This window comes from Sorex fumeus, unplaced genomic scaffold, assembly GCF_029834395.1.
Source record: "Sorex fumeus unplaced genomic scaffold, SorFum_2.1 ptg000008l, whole genome shotgun sequence".
NCBI classification, from domain to species: domain Eukaryota; kingdom Metazoa; phylum Chordata; class Mammalia; order Eulipotyphla; family Soricidae; genus Sorex; species Sorex fumeus.
This window is the reverse complement of record NW_026606065.1, coordinates 10,898,307-10,921,178: the sequence shown is the minus strand read 5'-3', so window position 1 is coordinate 10,921,178 and position 22,872 is coordinate 10,898,307. Positions and strand designations below refer to the sequence as shown.

At 43.8% G+C, this 22,872-nt stretch overlaps 1 protein-coding gene and 2 non-coding genes across 3 annotated transcripts in view; 2 read left to right on the top strand and 1 right to left on the bottom strand.

The window, feature by feature from the left end:
• CD109 (CD109 molecule) overlaps positions 1-22,872 on the top strand; it is a 177,358-nt gene that overhangs the window by 49,462 nt on the left and 105,024 nt on the right. Inside the window, exon 5 of the mRNA XM_056109953.1 lies at positions 3,675-3,800. Within this exon, the coding sequence (XP_055965928.1) occupies positions 3,675-3,800 (126 nt within the window). The remainder of the gene's footprint in view (positions 1-3,674; positions 3,801-22,872) is intronic.
• LOC130019554 (small nucleolar RNA SNORA84) lies at positions 15,793-15,917 on the top strand. The gene has a single exon (XR_008791861.1). It is a non-coding gene; the product is annotated as a small nucleolar RNA SNORA84 (small nucleolar RNA).
• LOC130019489 (U6 spliceosomal RNA) lies at positions 20,816-20,920 on the bottom strand. The gene has a single exon (XR_008791814.1). It is a non-coding gene; the product is annotated as a U6 spliceosomal RNA (small nuclear RNA).

The following is a 22,872-nucleotide window of genomic DNA, read 5'->3' as shown; positions in this document are numbered from 1 at the left end:
ACTTCATATTTATAGTTTTTTTTTTTACCTCTTCTCCCAAATTATGGGCTTAACTAGACACATTTGACTTTCTCTGAGGTACTTAGATACCCAGAGCATCCTCCACCCAGATCCTCCAAATTCCAGTAGGCGGGGGTCACACCCACCAACTGGCCCCCTGGCACCGTGTAATCCCATCAACGGTCAAGACCCAGAGACTATAAAACCCTGCTCCCGGAAGTGTGCGGCTGCATTTGCAGCCGCGCGACATCTTATCATCTCATTCTTACTTTGGACAAACTGGCAGGCTTCCGAAAGTACCCTGCCCACACAGCAGAGTCTGGCAAACTCCCCGTGGCATATCCAATATGCCAAATACCAGTAACAATGATGGGTCTCATTCCCCTAACCCTGAAAGAGCCTTGAATATGGCACTTTAAAAAAAAATTCGATTCCTCCGCCCCTCTCGGAGAGCCCGGCAAGCTACCGAGAGTATTCGATATGCCAGACACAGTAACAACAAAAGTCTCCAATGGAGACGTTACTGGGCCCGCTCGAGCAAATCGACGATCAACGGGAGGGCCTTTACCTTAGGGCTCGGACGAAGGAGACTGGTGCCTGCTTGAGGCAATCGCCGAACAACAGGATGGTCGTGATCGTGATCATGACTTAGACACCCTTGCTGCCTCTGGTCCTCAGGGAGACTGCTCTCCTGGTCAACTCAGGGTCCTTTTGAGCAGGAGAGGAATTTGCATGAAATTTCCTGCAGCCTCCAGTGACTGCAGTGGTGAGTGAGGGGTGGTCACAACCCAGAGTCTGCCTCTGGGCAGCGTTGTAAGGAATGTGTCGCTGCAGGAGGCTGGGCTGAGCAGTGATGTGACTACCCACTCTGCCATACGTCTCCAGTGACGTCAGGAGTCACAGACTGTGATCTCTTTTCTTCTACGTCTTTCACAGTAGTATAGGTTTCTTGGCAAAAATTCCCAGAAAAAAAAAAAGAAATTGGTGTTCACAAGAACCTCAGGTTTGGACAAAGTTGTAGTGGCGGGAGCAGCGCCACCTGCAGGCGAATATGCAGAATTGCACCGGAACGTGTCCAGGCGCCTCTTCTCAGCCCTCATCCTACCCAGCCCAAAGTGGCTGAAGATTGTGGCTAAAATATCGGACATTATAACATATTCAGTGGTTTTTTTTAATTTCGGTGGATCATTGGATAGTGTTCATTTTTTTCTCTCCCAGTAACTGGCATTATTGGGGAGGGAAGGGGCTTCACTGGCCTTTCAACCATAAAAAAAGAAAAACTTACCCTCTTTGTGGACCAGTGAGTTTTGGTTCCTCTGGTGGGTCTGACCCAACATAGTGGATGTAAGTAAGTGCCTCCAACATCGAGTGGATCAAATACTTCATGCATACCGCCTTTATTTATGGAACCAATTGTCATTTTTATTTCTTTAGTTTTTTTTTCGGAGGGGTGTGGGGTAACACCTGTCGTTGTTTTGGACTCTGGATCAATCCTGGCAGTGCTCAGGGTTGCTGGGGATTGAATGTAGGTTGGTTTCATGCAAGGGAACACCTTACCCACTGCACTGTCTCACCGGCCCCTCAATAGTTATCTTTAATTTTTGATAATCTAACCGAAAAAAATGCATTTGATTGTTTTTATTTGCATTCTCTTAGTCAATAGACAGCATGTATTTGGTAATGATTGTCCTTTATTCCTTCATTTTTTTTTTTTCTCTTTGGGTCACACCAGGCGATGCTCAGGGATTACTGAGCATTCAGGAATTACTTCTGGTGGTGCTCGGGGGACCATATGGGATGCTGGGGATTGAACCTGGGTCAGTTGTGTGCAAGGCAAACGCCCTACCTGCTGTGCTGTCACTCTGGCCTGGATCCTCGGATTTTGAAAGCACCATACTCTGTCAGGCCTATGAACACCAACTCCCAGTTATAATGCCTGCCCCAGGGATTACCAAGGACAGTTGACCAGCTTCTTCACATCTTGCTTAGGTCTTTGGTTTTCTCAGTTACTTTCTGGCTCATGAGATCATTCCCCACTCAGTTTTTGGCATTGTACTTTCGCCAGGTGTTTACATTGTCTCCTGCTTAGGGAAAGAGGTTTCTTCTAAATTCGGTGGCTGGGACAACCTGCTGCCTCTAGTCCAAGCGTGGAGAATCTGTCAGGAATGTACTTGCTCCCTGTTCTCAGGAGTTCACAGGTTACTTGGTAACAAACAAAACTCAGCCAAACCTCTCAGATGAGTGCTTCCAATTGTAATATGTTACCATGAAAAATAAACTCCAGGACCTATTCAGGACTCTCAAGGAAGTGACCATTTCCACGTGTTGGGTGAAGAAACAGAAAAGCAAGAAACTGAGCTTATTTTACTAGTCAGACATAGAAGGACCTCGTTCTGGATGCATGGGCTTTTGATGCAAATACATCCTTAGGTTTGGAAGAAGATAATCACAGCAGTGTAGACAGGGTCAGATTATTAAGCCTTGCAAACTATGCACAGCAATGTAAAATTTATTCTGTAGGTCAGCAAAAACTATTGTTGACTTGAGATCTACCAAAAGTAATTGCAGCTTATGTGTATTCACTGTTTGTTACTTTCCAGGAACTGCATTAAGCATGTATGTAGCCTTTGTCTTAAGTCTGTGTTTTAAATGGATAATATTGTTGGCCATGAGAAGAGATCTTGGAGAGTCAAGACTGGAGGAAGGAGAATATTGCAATAGTTATACAATAGCACATGGTGACTGGATTTAAGGACAGAAAGGAGACAAGAGATTAAAGAGACAGAACCAAAAAGATAGATATTGAATCACTGTATCACTGTATCACTGTCATCCCATTGTTCATCGATTTACTCGAGCGGGTACCAGTAACATTTCCATTCATCCCAGCCCTGAGATTTTAGCAGCCTTTCCTTACTCATCTTTCCCAATGCTGCCGTATTGGGGGCTCTTTCAGGGTCAGGGAATGAGACCCATTATTGTTAATGTTTTTGGCATATTGAATATGCCATGAGTAGCTTGCCAGGCTCTGCCATGCGGGAGATACTGAATAAGGGATTTTTTTCTGGGAGTCTACAGGAAGATGGATATGTTTTTTTCAGTTACCTGCTTGGCTAGACATCTCTCTCTACACCTTTGCAGAATTAAAAGACACAATTTGGAATCCTCAGTTCTCTCATGTGTTAGTGCTGTGTCATATTGGCCACGCCAACTGCTTAGTGTGAAGTGCTTACTTCTCTAGGAATCCCGTTTCTCAGTAAAATGTGAGGCAATTCTACACTGGAGGAGAAACAGTCATGATAGCATGTATAAGTTGTAATGGTAAGTTAGGTTCTTGACAACTGCTGTACCCTTGATGCATAGAACCTGTTTTCTTCACAGTGGGATTTTACTGACCAAAATAAGATCAAATTATCAAAGACACAACTTATTTTTGGTGCTGCTCATGTTTTAGCATCTTCATGTAGAAGGAAAATATGATACCAAGACATAAAAAGGTGAAGCAGAATGAAAGTGCCCTCAAGGGAATATTTGACTACTTTTGAAGTATAAAGTTAATATTTTCCCACAAGCGTCTTTGTGTCATATTTTTGATGTTGCCTGTATATAGGGCAAATAGGATACATCTACAAATGGGTGACATATTTAGTTAATGTGCCTGGTTTTCATTATAGGATCCAAAGTCAAACTTGATTCAACAGTGGTTGTCAGTACGAAATGATCTTGGAGTCGTTTCCAAAACTCTTCAATTATCTTCCCATCCAATACTTGGTGACTGGTCCATTCAAGTTCAAGTGAACGTAAGTATAATTATATATGTTTGAGAATATTACAGCGATTTAAATAAGTCATGTGGGAAAATATCTCCAAGGTTTATTCAGCAAATAGAAACATTAATCTGAACATCTTTGTGGTTTATTTTTAATTGACCTTGCTTATTGGACTAACCTTTAAAACATTAGAATTTATTTATTTTTTGCCTTTTTCTGTGATATAATGCTAAAAGTTAAAACATTTTTGGCTTTTAGTATAAAATGATTAAAATGTTTTTATTTATTGTAAATAATAAATATTTTAAAGTTAAATAAGGAATATTTAACTACATTGCAATTTTATGTATCAGAATAGCTACCGTAGTTATTGATAAGAAAGTGAATTATCCTACTTTATTTAAAAAATTTTTTTATTTTATAAAATAGTTCACAATATTTGATTACGTTTAATATTCAAACACCAATCCCATCACCATTCCACCTTCCCACCACCATATTTCAGATGTTTCCATTCCGAACCCCAAAGCAGAACCGAAATAAATATATTTGTGTATTGTTTGGTATGAAAAACTGCTGAAAATGCAATGAAAAAGTTTCCTTATAGGAAAGAATGTGAATATTGTTGTATTTCACTCAGGGATCATTGAACCCTTCTATAGAGATCACTAACATGTTGTTAAAGGTTGGGTCTTGAATGCTTTTATATATATATTTGTAAAAAAAATATTTCCCTCTAAGGTTGGTTGCTTCCTACTTTGAACCCCATCAAATGTGGTGCAGTACTCTTGGAGTATGGGTGATGTGTGGTATAAGGTGTTGCATGGCCGCAAATTTGTCTGCATGGTCCAGGAATGGGTTCACTTGTGGGTGTGGCATGGCTTGAGAGTGTGGAGAGCCACCGTGAGCATGTCTGCAATTGAGTTCTGTAGGTTTTCGGCTGCTGGAACTGGGTCTCGGGGTGTGGAGGACTCTCACCTGCCCCCCTCTGGGGAACCCAGAATGAAATAGCCTGGCATGGGGTCTGGCGGCATGGTTATGGCGAGTATCATGTTATGCTCCCTTCTGGGAGAGAAGGACATGTGACTCCCCTATTTTATTTTTGTTTTAAAAAGACCAGTGTCTTTTTATTTGGGAGGGGGAGTGCTAGGTCTCAATCAACTGTGCTCAGGGCTGACTCCTGGTTCTACACTGAGGAATCACTCCTGGGCTCAGGGAACCACATGGGATGCTGGGGATTGAACCCGGGTTGGCCTTGTTGAAGGCAAAGATCCTACCTGCTATGCCCCAAGACCAGTTCTTTAAATAGTCACATTAATCTGTTGACTCCTAATATTTTTTTCTCCCTATCTCTTTACTCATTTATTTGATATCAACTCATAGTTTTGAGCTCTTAGAGGGTGAGGGAAAGGCCCTTTATCTCTCCGCCTTAGTTTCTCCTCTGTTTCTCAGTGTGTTATACGGAAGATTTAGTATTTACTCGGTTTTCTTTGGAAAGCATAAAATGTAAGTCAATTCACAAATAAGAGTTTTTAAAACAACTTTATGAAAACAGGGGTCCTCACTGCTGACATTTTGGACAAAATTCTTTGTGGGGACCCCTGTACTTTCACAGAGGTTAAGGTGCTTGCCTAGAATGTGGATAACCCATAGGGGTTTTGATCCCCAGCACTGCATGTGGTCCCCTGAGCACAGAGCCAGGAGTAGTTCCAGAGCAATACCGGTGCAGCCCAACAGTTCAAAATACACACCTTGCTTTGGTCATTGAGGAATAAACAGGTCAAATGCCCGAGAAGAGAGAACGAGGGAATCCTGAAGGCAGAAAGGAAGGTGGGAAGACGTAGAGGATTTCTCCTGTGGTGGTTTGTGAACTTTATTTGTAATCGTGCTCTCCAAAGAAATAAACAACAACAACAACAAAAAGACAGCTCTAAGAAAAGTCAAGTGCTTAAAAAAATTGAAACATGAGCTAGATTTGGTCCTTCTCACCTCTTCAGCCCTGCAGGTGCCCTTTTTAAAGAAACTTTAAAGGTTTCTTCAATTCAACAGCCTGACTTAGCCTAGATGCCCCAGTGTTCCTTCTTCCTGGAATGTGTTTACATTTTTTTCTGAGGTAGGGGATGCAGGAGTTTTGTCACACCCAGAAAGTTCATGGTTGTGTTCCTAGCTAGCTCCTTGCTCAGGAGTGCTCAGGGGACCATATGTAATAGCAGAGGCTGAATTGGGGTCGGCTAAAACTTCTGTACTGTCTCTTGGCCTGGATATTTGTGTACTGTTAATTCTTGATGCTTGTTTTTATCCTCCAGACATCTTCTAAAGTGACCTAACCCCTGTAGATATTCCCATAATGCTCTTCTGTTCCTAATTTTTTCACTCTCCCGTGGTGGTGCCTAGCAAATTAGTTTTTGAAAGGTCTTTTGCTACTCTTTTGTCTTGCTTATCACAGTACTTGTATTTATACATATATAGAAATGATTATTATTTGTTTATTTTGGGGCCACATTGGCAATATTCAGGGATTGCTACTGACTCTTTGCTCAAGAATCACTCCTGAGGGGCTGGAGTGATAGCACAGCAGGTAGGGCGTTTGCCTTGCACGCGGCCGACCCAGGTTCAATTCCCAGCATCCCATATGGTCAGAGTGTGCTCAGAGGAATTGAACTGGGGTTGGCTGTCTGCAAGGATCAGAAAGGATTATTATTAAATTAAAACTTTAATGTTGTGTAATATTTATTTTTCTTGAACTTAATAAAACTCCTCCTTTCCACATTCTATATGGCATCTTTCACCTTTTAAATCAAAGTTTTAAATCAAGACCTTTTATTTTTTTTTAAAGAATGTTTTTTATTTTTATTTTATTTTTGCGTCACACCTGGCTCTACACTCAGGAGTTAATCCTGGCAGTGCTCAGGGGACCATATGGGATGCTGGGAATCGAACCCAGGTCAGCCGCATGCAAGGCAAACGCCCTACCCGCTGTGCTATCTCTCCAGCCCCAATCAAGACCTTTTAAATCAAGGCCTGTTCATCAAATACTTCATGATAGTATAAGTTCCCCACTCCCAAGAGTTATTGAGGTATAAATGATAAACAAAATTTCAAGATATTTGAAATGTACAACATAATAATTATTTCATAATGTGTACACTGTTAAAGGACTCACCCAAAATGATGTAACATTAGGCACAAAACTAAGAAAAATAAGTTCTGTTATATTAGACTAAAGAAAACAATGTTGATCAAGAGCCACCAGGGGTCAGCAAAATCAAAGAAAAGCTCCAACCTGCGTCTTTTACTTAATGAACTACATTCAAGAACTCCACGACTTTTTGTTGTTGAACTCATTTTTTTCTTTGGTAGTAAATAATGACTAGGGAGAGCATATTCGTTATTTAATAGTCTGTCAATAGTGAATATATTTTTCTTTTACTTTTATGTTTAAATGTTATGGAGGGGAAATATTTTCTTCCAGGAGATTGAATTTTTTTTTTTTTTAATTTTAGGCACCCCGGTTTAATGTAGGGTTTCAGGTAGCTAGTTATCTCTGAAAAATTAGGAATGCTCATATTATGACTACTGAAGAACAAGCTATTAAGGGAGCTTACATATGATTCTATGTTATATATAATTCTATATTCTATATTAAAATATAGAACTTGAAATTGGAGTGATAGTAAAGCAGGTAGGATATTTTTGCCTTGCATGTGGCTGACCTGGGTTCGATCCCCGGCATCCCATTTGGTCCCCTGAGCACTGCCAGAAGTATTTCCTGATTGAAGATCCAGGAGTAACCCCTGAGCATCATTGGGTGTGACCCAAAATGCTAAATAAATAAATAAAATATAGAACTTATTAGAGTTTAGGTACCCCTCTCGGAGAGCCTGGCAAGCTACCGAGAGTATCTCCCCCGCTCGGCAGAGCCTGGCAAGCTCCCCGTGACCTATTCGATATGCCAAACACAGTAACAACAAAGTCTCCAATGGAGACGTTACTAGGCCCGCTCGAGCAAATCGATGAACAATGGGAGGATAGTGACAGTGACAGAGTTTAGGTTTATAGTGAGGACATGGGTAACAGGCTAGCATTTTGGAGGGGACTCCCAAGTGTTTCTTGGAAGTTCAGCAGCATCGAGGTAGGCCCTGAGGATGCGGTGCTGTTCAGGCCCTGTGGTGTGGGGGGATTACTCAGGCCACCCAAGTGGTATGGTGGAGGGATTTGGAATGACTCCCAAGTCTGTATTCAGTGATGCTTGGGACTGAACTGGGGTACATGTCAGGCATGTGCCCGTATTACTCAGCAGCAGACTAAGTTTTTTTTTGTGTGTGTGGTGTGTGTGTGTGTGTGTGTGTGTGTGTGTGTGTGTGTGTGTGTGTATGTGGTAGTGGTTGGGAGTTGGGGTGGGGACTTGGAACATCTGGTGATGCTCAGGGATTACTCCTGCCTCTGTGCTCAGGAGTGAGCTTTGGAGGTGCTCAGGGGATATGTGGTGCCTGGGATCAAGTTGGGTTTGTGAGCACCTGCTCTCCTGTTATCTGGTCTCAGATTAGCATTTTGAAATTAATTCTTTGTGCTACGTCAGATAAAGACCTTATAAGTGCAGCACATATGTTGGGGTACTTGGCATTTTTGGTTATTTATAGAATTTTTAATAAAATTATGCTGCTAACCTTTCTGGAGTACTTAAATTGCTTTGGAGAGCTTTAAATGATGAAAAATTATTTTTTAATAGTTAAATTTCTAGGTATTTTTTTTCTTTTTGGGTCACACCCGGTGATGCTCAGGGGTTACTCCTGGCTGATGCACTCAGGAATCACTCCTGGCGGTGCTCGGGGGACCATATGGGATGCTGGGAATCGAACCTGTGTTGGCCATGTTGGCTGCGTGCAAGGCAAACGCCCTACCCACTGTGCTACTGCTCCAGCTCCAAATTTCTAGATTTTTATTCCTATTTCTTATCCTTGATTGTGTTGTATGTGGTGGGAGGATATAGTTAAGTATGTAGTTAGAGATTTTCTGTTTTTCTCTTTTGACCTTATGTATATTTTACAATGCTAATTAAATTATGAAGCATCTCTTGGTGATTATTATTTTTTATTTTTATTTTTTGTATTCTGTGTCACACCCGGTGATGCTCAGGGGTTACTCCTGGCTCTGCATTCAGGAATCACTCCTGGCAGTGGTTAGGGACCATATGGGATGCCGGGGATCAAACCTGGTCAGCCACGTGCAAGGCAAATGCCCTACATGCTGTACTATTGCTCTGGCCCGGGTGATTATTTTTTTAAGTTCTCTTAAAATCAATAAAATTCACTAAGAACTGAACTTAAGTAAGGCCTGCATTGAAAATGTACAGATATTCATTGCTTTGGGGATTAGTTATATTTCTTCTCTTGAGAAAAATCACACTCCCTCTCCCCTCTCTGGGCCCCTTTCCATTAATTCTCCCTTAAGTTTCCAGAAAACCAAGATGAAGATGATTATTTTAGTTGGAGCATCTCTGTCCGGAATGGTGTTTTACAGGGTGGTTATGTGCAGGTAAATTATAGGTTATAGGTGAAAAAGAGATGCACTCTGCAGTAAAAATAAACTTTCAAATGTCCCCTGAGAAATGACTTGTTTTAAAAGTTATACATTGTGGTGCCCAAGCACAGTGGTTAGAGCGCTTGCCTTGCATGCAGATGACCTGTGTTCAATTCCCGGCATCCCATACAGTCCCTGGAGCACCACCGGGAGTGATTCCTCAGTGCAGAGCTAGGAGAACCCCTGAGCACTGCTGGGTGTGGTCCCAAAACAAAAACAAAAGAGAACTGAAAATCACACATTGGTTGTGCTTCAATTTTTGAGTGGTACCTTTTTTTTTTCTTTTTGGGTCACACCCGGTGATGCACAGGGGTCACTCCCAGCTCAGCACTCAGGAGTCACTCCTGGCGGTGCTCAGGGGACCATATGGGATGCTGGAAATCGAATCCAGGTTGGCCGCGTGCAAGGCAAACGCCCTACCTGCTGTACTATCACTCCAGCCCCTGGTACCTTACCTCTTAGTACTATTTTTATTTGATTCTGAACCAACAGTTGCTCAGGTGAATGCAAGGGCTGGAGGACACAGTGCGGTTGGGCCCTGGGGTCCCGGGATTAGCTGGACCTCTGGAGCAGTGCTTTGGGGTCTGTAGGGCTACACCTGATGATGCTTGGGGAATCTTCTGGCTTTGGGCAATCTTACAGCCCCTTCTCCCTGTGCAAGGCACGGGTCCCTAACCCTTGAGCCATCTATCTCCTAAATGCACCAAATAGCTATTTTTTAAATAAGGGTCATCCCCAGGGATCCTTGGGAGCTGGCAGAACCACTCCTGGGAGTGCTGGGCTGCACATATATATGTATATATATATGTGTGTGTGTGTGTGTGTGTGTGTGTGTGTGTATTTTCTTTTTGGGTCACACCCAGCAATGCTCAGGGGTTACTCCTGGCTTTGCACTCAGGAATCACTCCTGGTGTTGCTCAGGGGACCATATGGGATGCTGGGATCGGATCGGCCGTGTGCAAAGCAAACGCCTTACCTGCTGTGCTATCGCTCCAGACCGTTTTTAACTGATATCCTTGGCTCTCCCAAATAGTTGAAGATATTTCTGCCTCACCCCCACCCCAGGCTTTAAGAAAATTGTGGTAAAATCTGCACAATGTGAAATGGGCTAGCATCACTCCCTTGAGCACTCACTGCAATAGATTTAGACCCATCCGCATTGCTGGGCTACCATCCATCACCTCCCACCATCGCTCTAAGTCTTCATTTTTCAAAACTAAAGTGGTGCACCCATTCAATAAGAAGTCCCCCCTCCCTCACGAACCCCTCCGACCTTGGCAACCACAGTTTGCTTTCTGTCTCCGTGGACTGGCTCTAAATACCTCTTGTAAGTGGGATCAGGAAGTATTTGTCTTTCATGACTGGCTTATTTCATTTCCTTGTGTCCCTGCGTCCGTCCCTGCTGTAGCATGGGTCAGACATTCCTGCCCTTTTAAGGACAAATAGTTTGTTACATGCATATACCAGATTTAGTTGCGAACATTTTTGTTTGCATTTATTATTTAAAACCTGCACTGCAGTTTTTTTTATGAGGCTGTTTACAGGTTCACTAAAAATAACATAAAAGTCTAATGTTTAGAGTCTTAGAAACCCAGGCTCCTCGGAGCTAGGAGGGGTCTGGCTATGCCAATCCTTTCCCCACAAGCCTCCCAAGACCCAGAGTCCTGGCATCTGGCATCTTGGTGACTCGAGCATAAATGCTCCTATTCCTCTGACTTCAGAAAGAACAAAGTCACCAAGAGTCCAGATTCCATGATAGATAATCTAAACCCTGTCGCCTCGTCCCCAGGGCAGGGGGACATGTGTCTTCCCTTTCTGAGTGACTTATCTGGCCAAGTTGCCCACCTCACTGTATTTGATCTTCATGGATTTGCATGAGCGGGCACCAGTAATGTCTTCATTGTGAGACTTATTGTTACTGTTTTTGGCATATTGAATATGCCCCGGGGAGCTTGCCAGGCTCGGCCGTGTGGGCGGGATACTCTCAGTAGCTTGCTGGGCTCCCCGAGAGGGACCGAGAAATTGAACCTGGGTCAGCTGCGTGCAAGACAAACGCCCTACCCACTGTGCTATTGCTCCAGACTGTTGGTAAGAAGCACTCTAGAAAATTCTCACTCTAGAAAATTCTCTGTGTTTTCTGGAGCACATTTGAAGAAGCACTGATGTAAACCGACAGCAAGGAGTAGTTTTATTTATCCCACTGAGAAGGCAGTGTTGTCTGGTGAAGGCAGGAACTGAGGCAGCAACAGGGCCTCCGACTTATTCTGGCAATTCCTTGATGGTGAGAGTTGATATTGTGCATTTGCCCTCTCGAGGTGACTTGCATAACTTGGCATCCTAGATTTACAATGTCAGGGAGTTAATCTGTGTTTTCACAAGAGCTGCTCTGGGAATTTAGATTCAAGTGGGAACCAGTCAACGAGATAGTATTGCGGGCTCGATAGCTCTGATCAACTCCAGATAACACAAAATATACCACTGGATTCAATTGTCAGCATCAAATTCAGTGCCATCAGCACATTCACAGTGTTGTTCTACTATTGCCACAGTTCATTTTGTCTCAGTGTCAAGCCCATGTTGGGGTATAGACAAGAAATAGCCCCAAGATCTGTTATTGTTGTGCCTGAGTTTTCGGGTCACAGTGTGAACGACACAGTCAGAGACACTAATGCAACTGCAAAGGAGTTTTATGCCAGTTAACTGGGATCAACTATCTCACCAACAAAGTGGTCTCTTGATAGCGACCCCGAGCTCCAAGAGAAAGCAGTTTATATAGGTTCCAAGGTTGAGCAAGCGCTATGATAACAGTGACCAAGTAACAGTTGTCAGTGACTGATTAGTCAACATTTAATAGTAGTTTCTGATTGTTCCAAAAAATGGACATAATGGGGCTGGAGCAATAGTACAGTGGATAGGGCGTTTGCTTTGCACTGGCTGACCTGAGTTCAATTCCCGGCATCCCATAGGTCTCCTAGCACTGCCAGGAGTAATTCCTGAGTGCAGAGCCAGGAGTAACCCCAGAGCATCGATGTGTGTGACTCAAAAAGCAATATATATACATATATATATATATATATATATATATATATTTGGACATAGCGACAGCCAGTCAGTTTGTGGTTGTTCCAAAAAAAAAATGGACATAGTAACCTAGTAACCCTTCATGACCAGTCAGATAATCTAGCAGTTCCTTACCAGAAATTCCAAGTTCGGTTCCTGGGAAACAGAAACTTAGGCCTAGTCAAAACTTAACATTAGCTGCGGTGAGGCCAACTGGGCATTCTAGGGGAAAGAGCAGCTCAGATAGAGAAGGGAGCACCAAATAAAGGGTGTTTGGAGGATCCTCCCAGGATGGAAGATGCATGTTGAAAGTAGACTATGGACCGAACATGATTGCCACTCAATGCCTCTTTTGCAGACCACAACACCCAAAAGGAGAGAGAGAACAAAATGGAATGCCCTGCCACAGAGGCAGGGTGGGATGAGGGGATGGGGGTGGGAGGGATACTGGGATTCATGGTGGTGGGAAATGGGCACTGGTGGAGGGATGGGAACTTGATCATTGTATAACTGAAACCCAAGCACAAACATTTGTAAGTCTACAACTGTACCTCATGGTGTTTCACTAATTAAAAAAACAAAAAACAAACAAAAAAAACCATTAGCTGTGGCCTGTCATGGCTGCAGTCTGACAGTAGGTCTGGCTTTTGGGTACCTAACACTATCCCTCTCTTGGAGCCCTGTTTTGTAGACATTGTGGGTGTCAAATTACTACGTAAATCAGAAGCTGTCCAAATTGAGTTGCTCCTTTTGTTAGATGGACATTCTTTGGAGTTAGTGGCTGTGGAAGGTTCCGGAAAAGTTGCCAGCATCACACTGCTGTTTACAGCCTTTCTGAAAGTCCTTATCTTTCTGGCCTTGCTGCACCGCAGCTGCCTGGGTCCGTTTGCTTCTGCTGTCAGGTTTGTCTGGAACCGCCTGTCCTTCTCAAGAGCCCACATCTTTGTTTGGACAGTTCTGTCCTTGAAGCACTCCACAAGTTGCATCTGGTAAGCGCCTGCTGGCGGGTGGTGGCAACTGAGCAGAAAGCGTGGAGCGAACAGTGACAGGTCAGAAAACAGTGGCATCCTGTCTGGAGGGTAGCTGTGGCTTCCAGAGTACATTGGCTCATGCTGGCCTTGAAGAAGACGGCTTATACCGGAACAGACTGACAGCCTTCCTTCCCTGTGCTGGAAAGACGAGGCAGGCAATGGGGGAGGCTGTTCTGATTTCTTGGGCGGCATCCAGCTCCTCCTTTACGGGTCTTCCACGCTCCCCTCTTCCATAACACCTGCTGCTCAGTGCAGGTCTTTCCTTTTATTGAAAGATGAAAGCTTTATAAATGAAAGGTACAATTTAATTTTTTCCCTCTCTTAGGGCTGGGGCGATAGCACAGCGGGTAAGGCATTTGCCTTGCATGCAGCCAACCCGGGTTCGATTCCCAGCATCCCCTATGGTACCCCGAGCTCCACCAGGAGTTATTCATGAGTGCATGAACCAGGAGTAACTGTGCATTGCCGGGCGTGACCCAAAAAGAAAAAAAATTGTTTCCCTTTCTTTTCCCCTCTTTTCATTAAATTCTTTTCCTATGGACCTAAGAGGGCAGTACAGCAGGCAGGGTGCTTGCCTTACTTGTGGCTGACCGGGGTTTGATCTCAGATACTAAATATAGTCTCGTGAGCCCCACCAAGAGTGACCCCTGAGCACAGTTGAAGAGTAAGTCATGAAGCCTGCTGAATGTGACCTCTAATCAGAAACTTCTTTTACCAATTAGTTATTTAGGGAGGAGGACCACTCCTAGCAATGCCTGACTTAGTGGATGCCCTGATGGTGTTAGGGGTCTCCAGAGCTACATTTGGTGATGCTGGGGCGGGGGGCAGGTTATATGTACTGAGGATTGATCTCAGAGCCTGGCTCTTTTTTTTTTTTTGGCTTTTTGGTTCACACCCGATGATACACAGGAGTTACTCCTGGCTCTGCACTCAGGAATTACTCGTGGCGGTGCTCAGGGGACCATTTGGGATGCTGGGAATCAAACCTGGGTCAGTCGAGTGCGAGGCAAATGCCCTACCCTCTGTGTTATCGCTCTAGTACACCTCCCCCTTTTTTGAGCTTGACTCTTGTACATGAGTCATCTCCCCTTTGTTGCTGTGTTTACAAGGACTAGGGTTGGCCCACAGTCAGGTGTATTTGCTGGGCACTGGCCCCTGGGTCCCAAATGCCAGTGCCACAGTTGAGATGGTGCCGGGGATCAGACCTGTGGCCTCATGCTTGCAAGGTGGGCTTGCTTTCAATGAATGGAGGTCTTCTCCAGCTCTTCCTTTTCTTTTTCAGAAGTCATGCTCAGACACAGGGAGCGTGAAGTCAGTCATTTGAACCAGGTTTTTCAGCTTATAGTTCAGTGTCTCAAGTACGTGGACATGGTGCAGTGTTGGCTATGGTCTGTCTCTAGGACTAGTTCTGTCTTTCCAAACTACCCTTTGTGAAGTTTAAAAAATATGACTCAAAAAAGAAAATGACCAGAGCGATAATAGGTAGATAGTAGGTAGCGATAGTAGGTAGGATGTTTACTTTGCATGTGGCTGACCTGGGTTTGATTCTTGGCATCCCATATGTTCCCCCCAGCTCCGCCAGGAGTAATACCTGACTGCAGACCCAGGAGTAACCCCTGTGCATCACCGGGTGTGACCCAAAAAAGCAAAAAAAAAAAAAGTAATATGACTCAAAGGAGTACAATGCCCATATGAGTCTCTAACTTTGATCCCTGGCAGTACTTCCCTCTCTCCCCACATGGGGCACCACTGCTGTGTGTGACTCTGGTGATCCCACAAATCCTGGATGAGTGTTGTGGAAGTCCCCGAAAATGACAGCTTTATTAAAGGTGAGATAGTGAGTCCTGTGAAATAGCAACTCTACTTTTCTTTTTATTAATTTTCATGTTGATTCTTTCTAATAGAGTCTTTGACCTGGTGTAGGAATTCACAGATGCTTGTGGATGAAAGATAGAGGGAATTAAGTGAGCAAATTACACTTTGTGATAGTCTTTGACTATTAGTCCCACTCTTTTTTTGGGGGGGTCACACCCAGCGATGCAGAGGGGTTATTCCTGGCTCTGCACTCAGGAATTACTCATGGCAGTGCTTGGGGAACCATATGGGATGCCGGGGATCGAACCCAGGTCAGCCATGTGCAAGGCAAATGCCCTACCCGCTGTGCTATCGCTCCAGCCCCAAGACCTACTCTTTTAATGCTATGTTATAGAAATGCGTCCTCTTGTTTTAGAGAATACATATATTGTTTTGCTCTATCCAGTTGAATCCAGGCCTTTTAGATGAATGTCCTGGACTCTCTGATAATGAAATTTAAAAGCTAAGATATTCCAGTTAAGGATGAACCATGGTCTATCCTGGGGTTACTGGATGCTGTGGTTTGTATACAGTGAATTGAAGGGGCCAGACCAGTTCTGTGATTGATGCATGGTGGCTGTTTTTCTTTAGCAGCCTCTGTATCCCAGCCACTGATACATGGAAAATAAAAAGAATTAACCACTGTAGTTATATCAAGTTCTCCCAAAGTTTTTGTGTTTGGGAAGGCTGAGGGGGCATGCCTGGCAGAGGTGGGAGCTGATCCCAGTGGTGATGTGTGGATATACGTGGATGGAATTGGACCATCTGGACCAGAGTTGCCATATGCACCTGCAAGGTGAGCACTGTAACCCCTGTGACGTCTCTCCAGCTCTCCTCCCCTCCCCGCCACCTACACAGGAAGGCTGAACAGTGTGGTGACTTTGTGAAAGAGATCTGACTCAGTTCTTGGATCTTTTGTCTCTGGAAAGTTTTCTGATTTTGGCAAGTTGCTTTTTTTGGGGTACCTGTTCTCTTACTTTAAGAATAGGGAAAAATAGGGCTGGAGAGATAGCACAGAGGATAGGGCGTTTGCCTTGCACGCGGCCGACCCGGGTTCAGTTTCCAGAATCCCATATGGTCCCCTGAGCACCACCAGGAGTAACTCCTGAGTGCAGAGCCAGGAGTAACCCCTGTGCATCGCCGGGTGTGACCCAAAAAGCAAAACAAAAAAAAATTGGGAAAAATAGCTGTAGTAGATTGATTATTTTCAAAAGAAGGACTTTTAATATAGTCGCAATTTCATTTAGGTAATACTGTACTCTATGAGCTTTTGTGTTTGCGGAATTAGGGGTAAATCTGTTTGGATTGAAAGTTATCATGGTAATCCTGTTCCTGTTCTGGTAGGAAATAAGTTATTGGGGGAAGTGTTGAGGGTTTTCTAGGTAAGAACTTTTTTTCCTCTTTAAAGAGATAGAAGGGAGGGTGATGATATGGCTCAGTGCTAAATTGAGGATTTGAGCCCAGGATTCTCAGGTCAGAACACATATGATGTTTTAGTAGATATGCTAATTACCATTAATATATTATTAAAGGTGAACTTTCTATCCCTAGTAGACTATAATTGTGATAGAAAACAGAAAATCATTTTTAAACTGTCACTGTCACTGTCCTCCCATTGTTCATCGATTTGCTCGAGCGGGCCCAGTAACGTCTCCATCATGAGACTTGTTACTGTGTTTGGCATATCGAATACGTCACGGGGAGCTTGCCAGGCTCTGTCGTGCGGGCGAGATACTCTCGGTAGCTTGCCGGGTTCTCCCAGAGGGGCGGAGGAATCGAACTCGGGTCGGCCATGTTGGCTGCGTGCAAGGCAAACGCCCTACCGCTGTGCTATCACTCCAGCGATAATTATAATATAATTTAATTTAATTATAATTTAAAAGGAAATTATAATTTAATTTAAATTATTGAGGTGTTTTATATTTTTAGGCCTCACCTGGTGGTGCTTGGGGTCTTTGTCCCTTGTGTGCCTTGTATGGCAAAATACACTAATTCTACAAAGAGTGAAAGCAGTAGAAGATAAATATCTGATGCCCTGCTCGTCAGACTGCAGCCTTGTTTGGGCTGCATCTTGGTTTTTGGCTGGATTCATTTTTCCCACATCTGATCACTGTGAGGAACTGTTGGGCCTAGAACAATGTCAGCTCTGCAGATGGTTAGTTCCGGTCTGGTTGAATACCAGACAACTTGTGTTTTTTTTTTTTTTTTTTTGGATGAGAGAAGGGGTTCAGGAAAATACCCATTCCTGGGGGAGATTATAATCCCCCCCTTCATTATCAGTAGAGTGTCTCTTTCCACCCTTTTCCCACAAATGAAAGTGTGAGTTAGGAAAACATTGTAAGTTTCTTTTTTCCCCCCCTTTTTTAGCTTTTTGGGTCACACCCGGTGATGCACAGGGGCTACTCCTGGCTCTGCACTCAGGAATTACTCCTGGCGGAGCTCAGGGGACCATATGGGATGCTGGGAATCGAACCTGGGTTGGCCGTGTGCAAGGCAAACACCCTACTCGCTGTGCTATCACTCCAGGCCCGCATTTTAAATTTCTTATGCCAGATTTTTTCACAGTATCTGCCTCTGCACCCAGTTTTTGCTTATTTTCTTCTTAAAAAAAAAAAAAGGCTGCAGTGTGTGTGTGTGTGTGTGTGTGTGTGTGTGTGTGTAAGGCCATGATGGGTTCTGCCTTTTCACTTCTTTTGACACTCTAGAAATCTTAACAATATTGACCATCTCTTTTTCCTGAATCTTCAGCTGGGTTCTTGTTTCTGGATCTTTTCATAGAGAGTTTACCTCACATTAAAAAAAAAAAAACAGATGGAGAAACACTATTTTTAGTTTATTAACTTAACTTTCTTTATCTTTCCCATTCTAAGTCTTTCCCATTTTTATTTTTATTTTATTTTATTTTATTTCTTTTGCTTTTTGGGTCACACCCAGCGATGTTCAGGGGTTATTCCTGGCTCTGCACTCAGGAATTACTCCTGGCGGTGCTTGGGGGACCATATGGGATCGAACCCAGGGATCGAACCCAGGTCGGCTGCGTGCAAAGCAAACGCCCTACCTGCTGTGCTCCAGTCCCCTTTCCCGTTTTTAATCTAAAAATAAAAGTTGTCTAATCTCTTTTTCTCTCCCACTTCTCTAGCTGTCTATTTATCTGCATTCTCTTCTTCAGCCTCTTTTGTCATTTATTCTCTTATGCGTTAACATATTGTAAGGTTTGGATTTAAGTACTTCCTTTTCTCCCTGTAGACAAGTTCATTCGTAGACATGGTTTTATAGACACGCTAATGAATCTAATGGTTTTATATACACACTAATGAATCTAAAATTTCTCTCTCTGAGAGAACCAAATTTCTCAGTTGCAGGCTTATATGTAACTATCCTTTCTTTATTTCTCTTCACTTCCTTTGTCTGAGGTACTATCACTCACACACACACACACACACACACACACACACACACACAAACACATTTTTTTTTTTAAAAAAAGATTTTTGCAGCATCTCTTTATGGCTGCCTGAGTTTATTTTCCTCCCCCACTTGCAATAGTTTCATACTCCCAGCAAAAGCAGTGTAAATTCTATTCTAGCATTCCTTAACTTATAAGTCTCCCAAAGCTTCCTATTACCTTCAGAATAAAATTCAGATGTTTTGCAGGGCTTACATAAAACTCTGCCTGATCAGCCTAATCTTTACTTCACATTGAATTCATAGCCTTTATCATCCTTTGCCATATGTTTGTGTGATTATTAGGTAAACATAATTTCACGAACTTGATTGACGTTTCTCTGGGTCTTGGCCTTTGATGGGATTACACGGGCGCTGGGGGTCAGATGGTGGGTGTGACCTAAGAGAGCCTTGAATATGGCATTTTTTAAAAATCTCAGGGCTAGGACGAATAGACGTTACTGGGGCCTCTTCGAGGCAATCGACGAACAACAGGATGATCGTGATCGTGATCATGATTGACGTTTCAGGCAGGGAAAGTACATCTCCACCTCCTAGCACAGTGCCAAGCTCTGAGGTGTCATAATTCTCTGTTGCAGGAACAGATGACTTGGTGCATTTGTTATGTTTGGGTTCAGCCCTATTCATTCTGACTCAGTGACTCTTGGCTGGGAACCGCTCTCTCTCTCACTCTCTCTCTCTTTTTCTTTGAAAGCCCTGCCCCCTTCCCGGTTTCTCTTTTTGGCCCACAGTTGATCCTAATGTTCTGGGTTACAAACTCTTAGAGAAATATGTTGTGATGGTCATTTGGATCACAAGTGTTTAGACTAAACAGGAAGGGAAAGACATGGAAATGTTAGTAAACATATTCAGTCATTTGGAAAATCTGTAGTTCTTATAAGTAGGTTTGTATATGTCAGTTAACACTTTCATAGCACAATTTATGTAGAGATTTCTTGTTTATTTTTATTTTATTTTATTTTTTTTTTTGCTATTTGGGTCACACCTGCAATGCACAGGGGTTCCTCCTGGCTCATGCACTCAGGGATCACTTCTGGTGGTGCTCAGGGGACCATATGGGATGCTGGGAATCGAACCCGGGTTGGCCGCGTGCAAGGCAAACGCCCTACCCACTGTGCTATCGCTCCAACCCCCTTCTTGTTTATTTTTAAGCTGTTCATTAATTTTAGGGTAAAAATCAGAAAGGGAAAAAAGATAAGGCATTATATGATTATTATTCTGTAGAATTAGGGTTAAGCAGAAAGACCTCTGTAGGGATCTGAATAAAGTTGAAAACATGGAGTTTTCCAATTGTAGGCAGGGAAGGTACAAAGAAACACCAGTAAGTAGCATGTGAAGATGACAAGACCATTGACAGAACAGTCTTCCTAGAGTCAAGGAGAAGAACATTAGGTTGGGAGTGACAAGATGTGGTTTTGCATGTTCTAACTGAAGTACTGGGGCTAAGTCATTCCAGGTCTGGACCTCAGTTTCCTCAGCTGTAAGATGCAGACTTGGATCTGATGGGATGCAGAGGCTAATCTCTTAGCCTCCATGTTCTTCCCTGGCTGCGTGAGTACTTGAACAGCATCAGTCGAGTTACCATAGGAAAAATCAGTCCAGTATTGGACACAGACAAACTTAAGTGATCAGGCAGGTTCCAATTTTGGTCAGTGAGGAAAATAATATAAGTGATGCGTTTGGGGGACTTGGGTGCCAAGGAGAAAGGAAAGAAAAACTCCACATGAAAAGATGTGGTGAGGGGCTGGAGCGATAGCACAGCAGGTAGGGCATTTGCCTTGCACGTGACCGACCTGGATTCAATCCCCAGCATCCCATATGGTCCCCTGAGCAACGCCAGGAGTAATTTCTGAGTGCAGAGTCAGGAGTAGGAGTAACCCCTGTGCATCACCGGTGTGACCCAAAATGCCAAAAAAAAAAAAAAGAAATGGTGATTTGATGTGAGAAAACCTTGCCTCTGAATATACTCTTCCTTAAGAGTGTTTCTATGATAAAAAGTTATTTCTAGCAATATGCTATAAACTAGGTAGTCTATATGATTTTTTTTACTTTATTAAAAAATTGGAATGCATCATGAATTTGTATGTCATGCTTGTGTAGGGGGAGCCATGCTAATCTCTGTTTTGTTCCAATTTTAGTTTGTGTTGCCAAAATGAGCACTAGATGACCTATATTCTTGATCTAACAGTTTCTCTCTGTAGCTCGCCAGTGACATGTGTTCTCCACACCAAGGAGACACTTATCAGAAAAATGCCTACAATGAACATGCTAGGAAAAGTCAATCTGGTCTTTTGTGGAGGCTCATCCCATAGATCAGATCGTTTGTGTTTTCGCTTGTTTTGGGTCACACTCGGCAGTGCTTAAGGCTTATTCCTGGCTCTGCGCTCAGGGATCCCTGTTGTCACTGCTTGGGGGAGATAAGCCAGCTGGGGATCAGTGATAGCCACATACAAGTCAAGTGTCTTAACACCTATGTACTATCTTTCTGGCCCCTCAAGAGACACTTGAAGGAAGGAATCCTTAGGTTTGGCGCCGGGGAGAAAATCTCAGAGTGCTGGAGTGCATGTCTGGCATGCACTGGGTACCAGGTTCAACTCCCAGGTTCAATCCCTGCTCCCCCAAGGGTCTGCCATCACCAAGGAACTGCTGGCCCTAGCTTCGTTAGGGAGCCTCCAAGCAAGTGGAATCATTTAGGCTTAGTGACTGGATTGTAACTGGGTCAAAGAGGAAGAATCAAAACAAGAGTTAATTAAAGTAGTGCTGATGTGGTTCTAATCCTGATGTAGTTCTAGTATATAAGACAACACAGATCAAAGCTTATCAGTGTCTAAAGATTATAAAATCAAAACACCAAGGATAACTAATTAGAAACAGTCCGCTATGCTTTAGGCGACAGCCAAACAGTAATTTCTTATTTTGCCTTTGCGGCTGTCTTTTTTTTTTTTTAAATGCAAATCTTTTCCGAGTTCCTATTCTTTTCATACTCTAATCACTGTCTGTTTGGTGGTGGATGATTTAAAGATTCTAGCCCCCCCCACCTCCCCACTTCCTAAACTCTTCAGAGTTGTTAATGGCAGGGGGAGGGAGTGACCAGGGCTTTCAAATTTTTGTTTGTTTTGATATTGTGGCCACAGGGGGTTGTGTTTAGGGCTTCCTCCCGGCTCTGTGCTCAGGGCTCATTCCTGATGGGGCTCAGGGGACCCGAAGGGGTGCTGGGAACAGACCCAGATCAGCTGTGTGCAAAGCAAATGCCTCAAACCCTGTACTATCTCTCTAGCCCTGGTCAAACATTTAATGTGCTACAGTTTGTTTGTTTGTTTATTTATTTATTGATTGATTTATTTGCTTTCTGGGTCACACCTGGAGATGCACAGGGGTTACTCCTGGCTCTTCACTCAGGAGTTACTCCTGGCGGTGCTCAGGGGACCGTATGGGATATTGGGAATTGAACCTGGGTCGGCAGCGTGCAAGGCAAACGCCCTACTCGCTGTGCTATTTCTCCAGCCCCTAACAGTTAATCTTTTAAAAAAAGTGACCCTGGGGGCTGGAGTGATAGTGCAGCCGGTAGGGCGTTTGCCTTCTAAGTGACTGACCCAGGTTCGATCCCTGGCATCCCCCACATGGTTCCCCAAGCACCACCAGGAGTAATTCCTGAGTGCAGAGCCGGAAGTAACCCTTGAGCATCACTGGGTGTGACACAAAAACCAAAAAACAAACCCCCCAAAACAAAAGTGATCCTGGGATTTCATGTGTGGTCTCTGGCACCGTCGCCCATTACAGACGCAAGAGAAGTCAGGGCTGGCCGGTCTGGTTTGGAGAGAGCCGAGTCGCACTTCAGCTTCTCCTAGAAATCGCTCTATCCAGCAGCTAAGAAATGGGGACACCCAAAGCAAGAAAGAGCAACTCGTTTTGGGAGGAGAGGAGCACGAGGAGCCACAGAGCAGAGGGAAGGGGATTTGGAGGGGGACCCCAGTGCCGGGGCTGTGATGGGGAGGCGGTAGGTAGCAGACTCTAGCTGCCATCTCTGCTGTCTTCTGAGCCAGTCTAATGGCAGAGGGGAAATGCAGATGGCCGGGGCAATAAAGGCTATAGAAACTTAAGAAACTTTGATT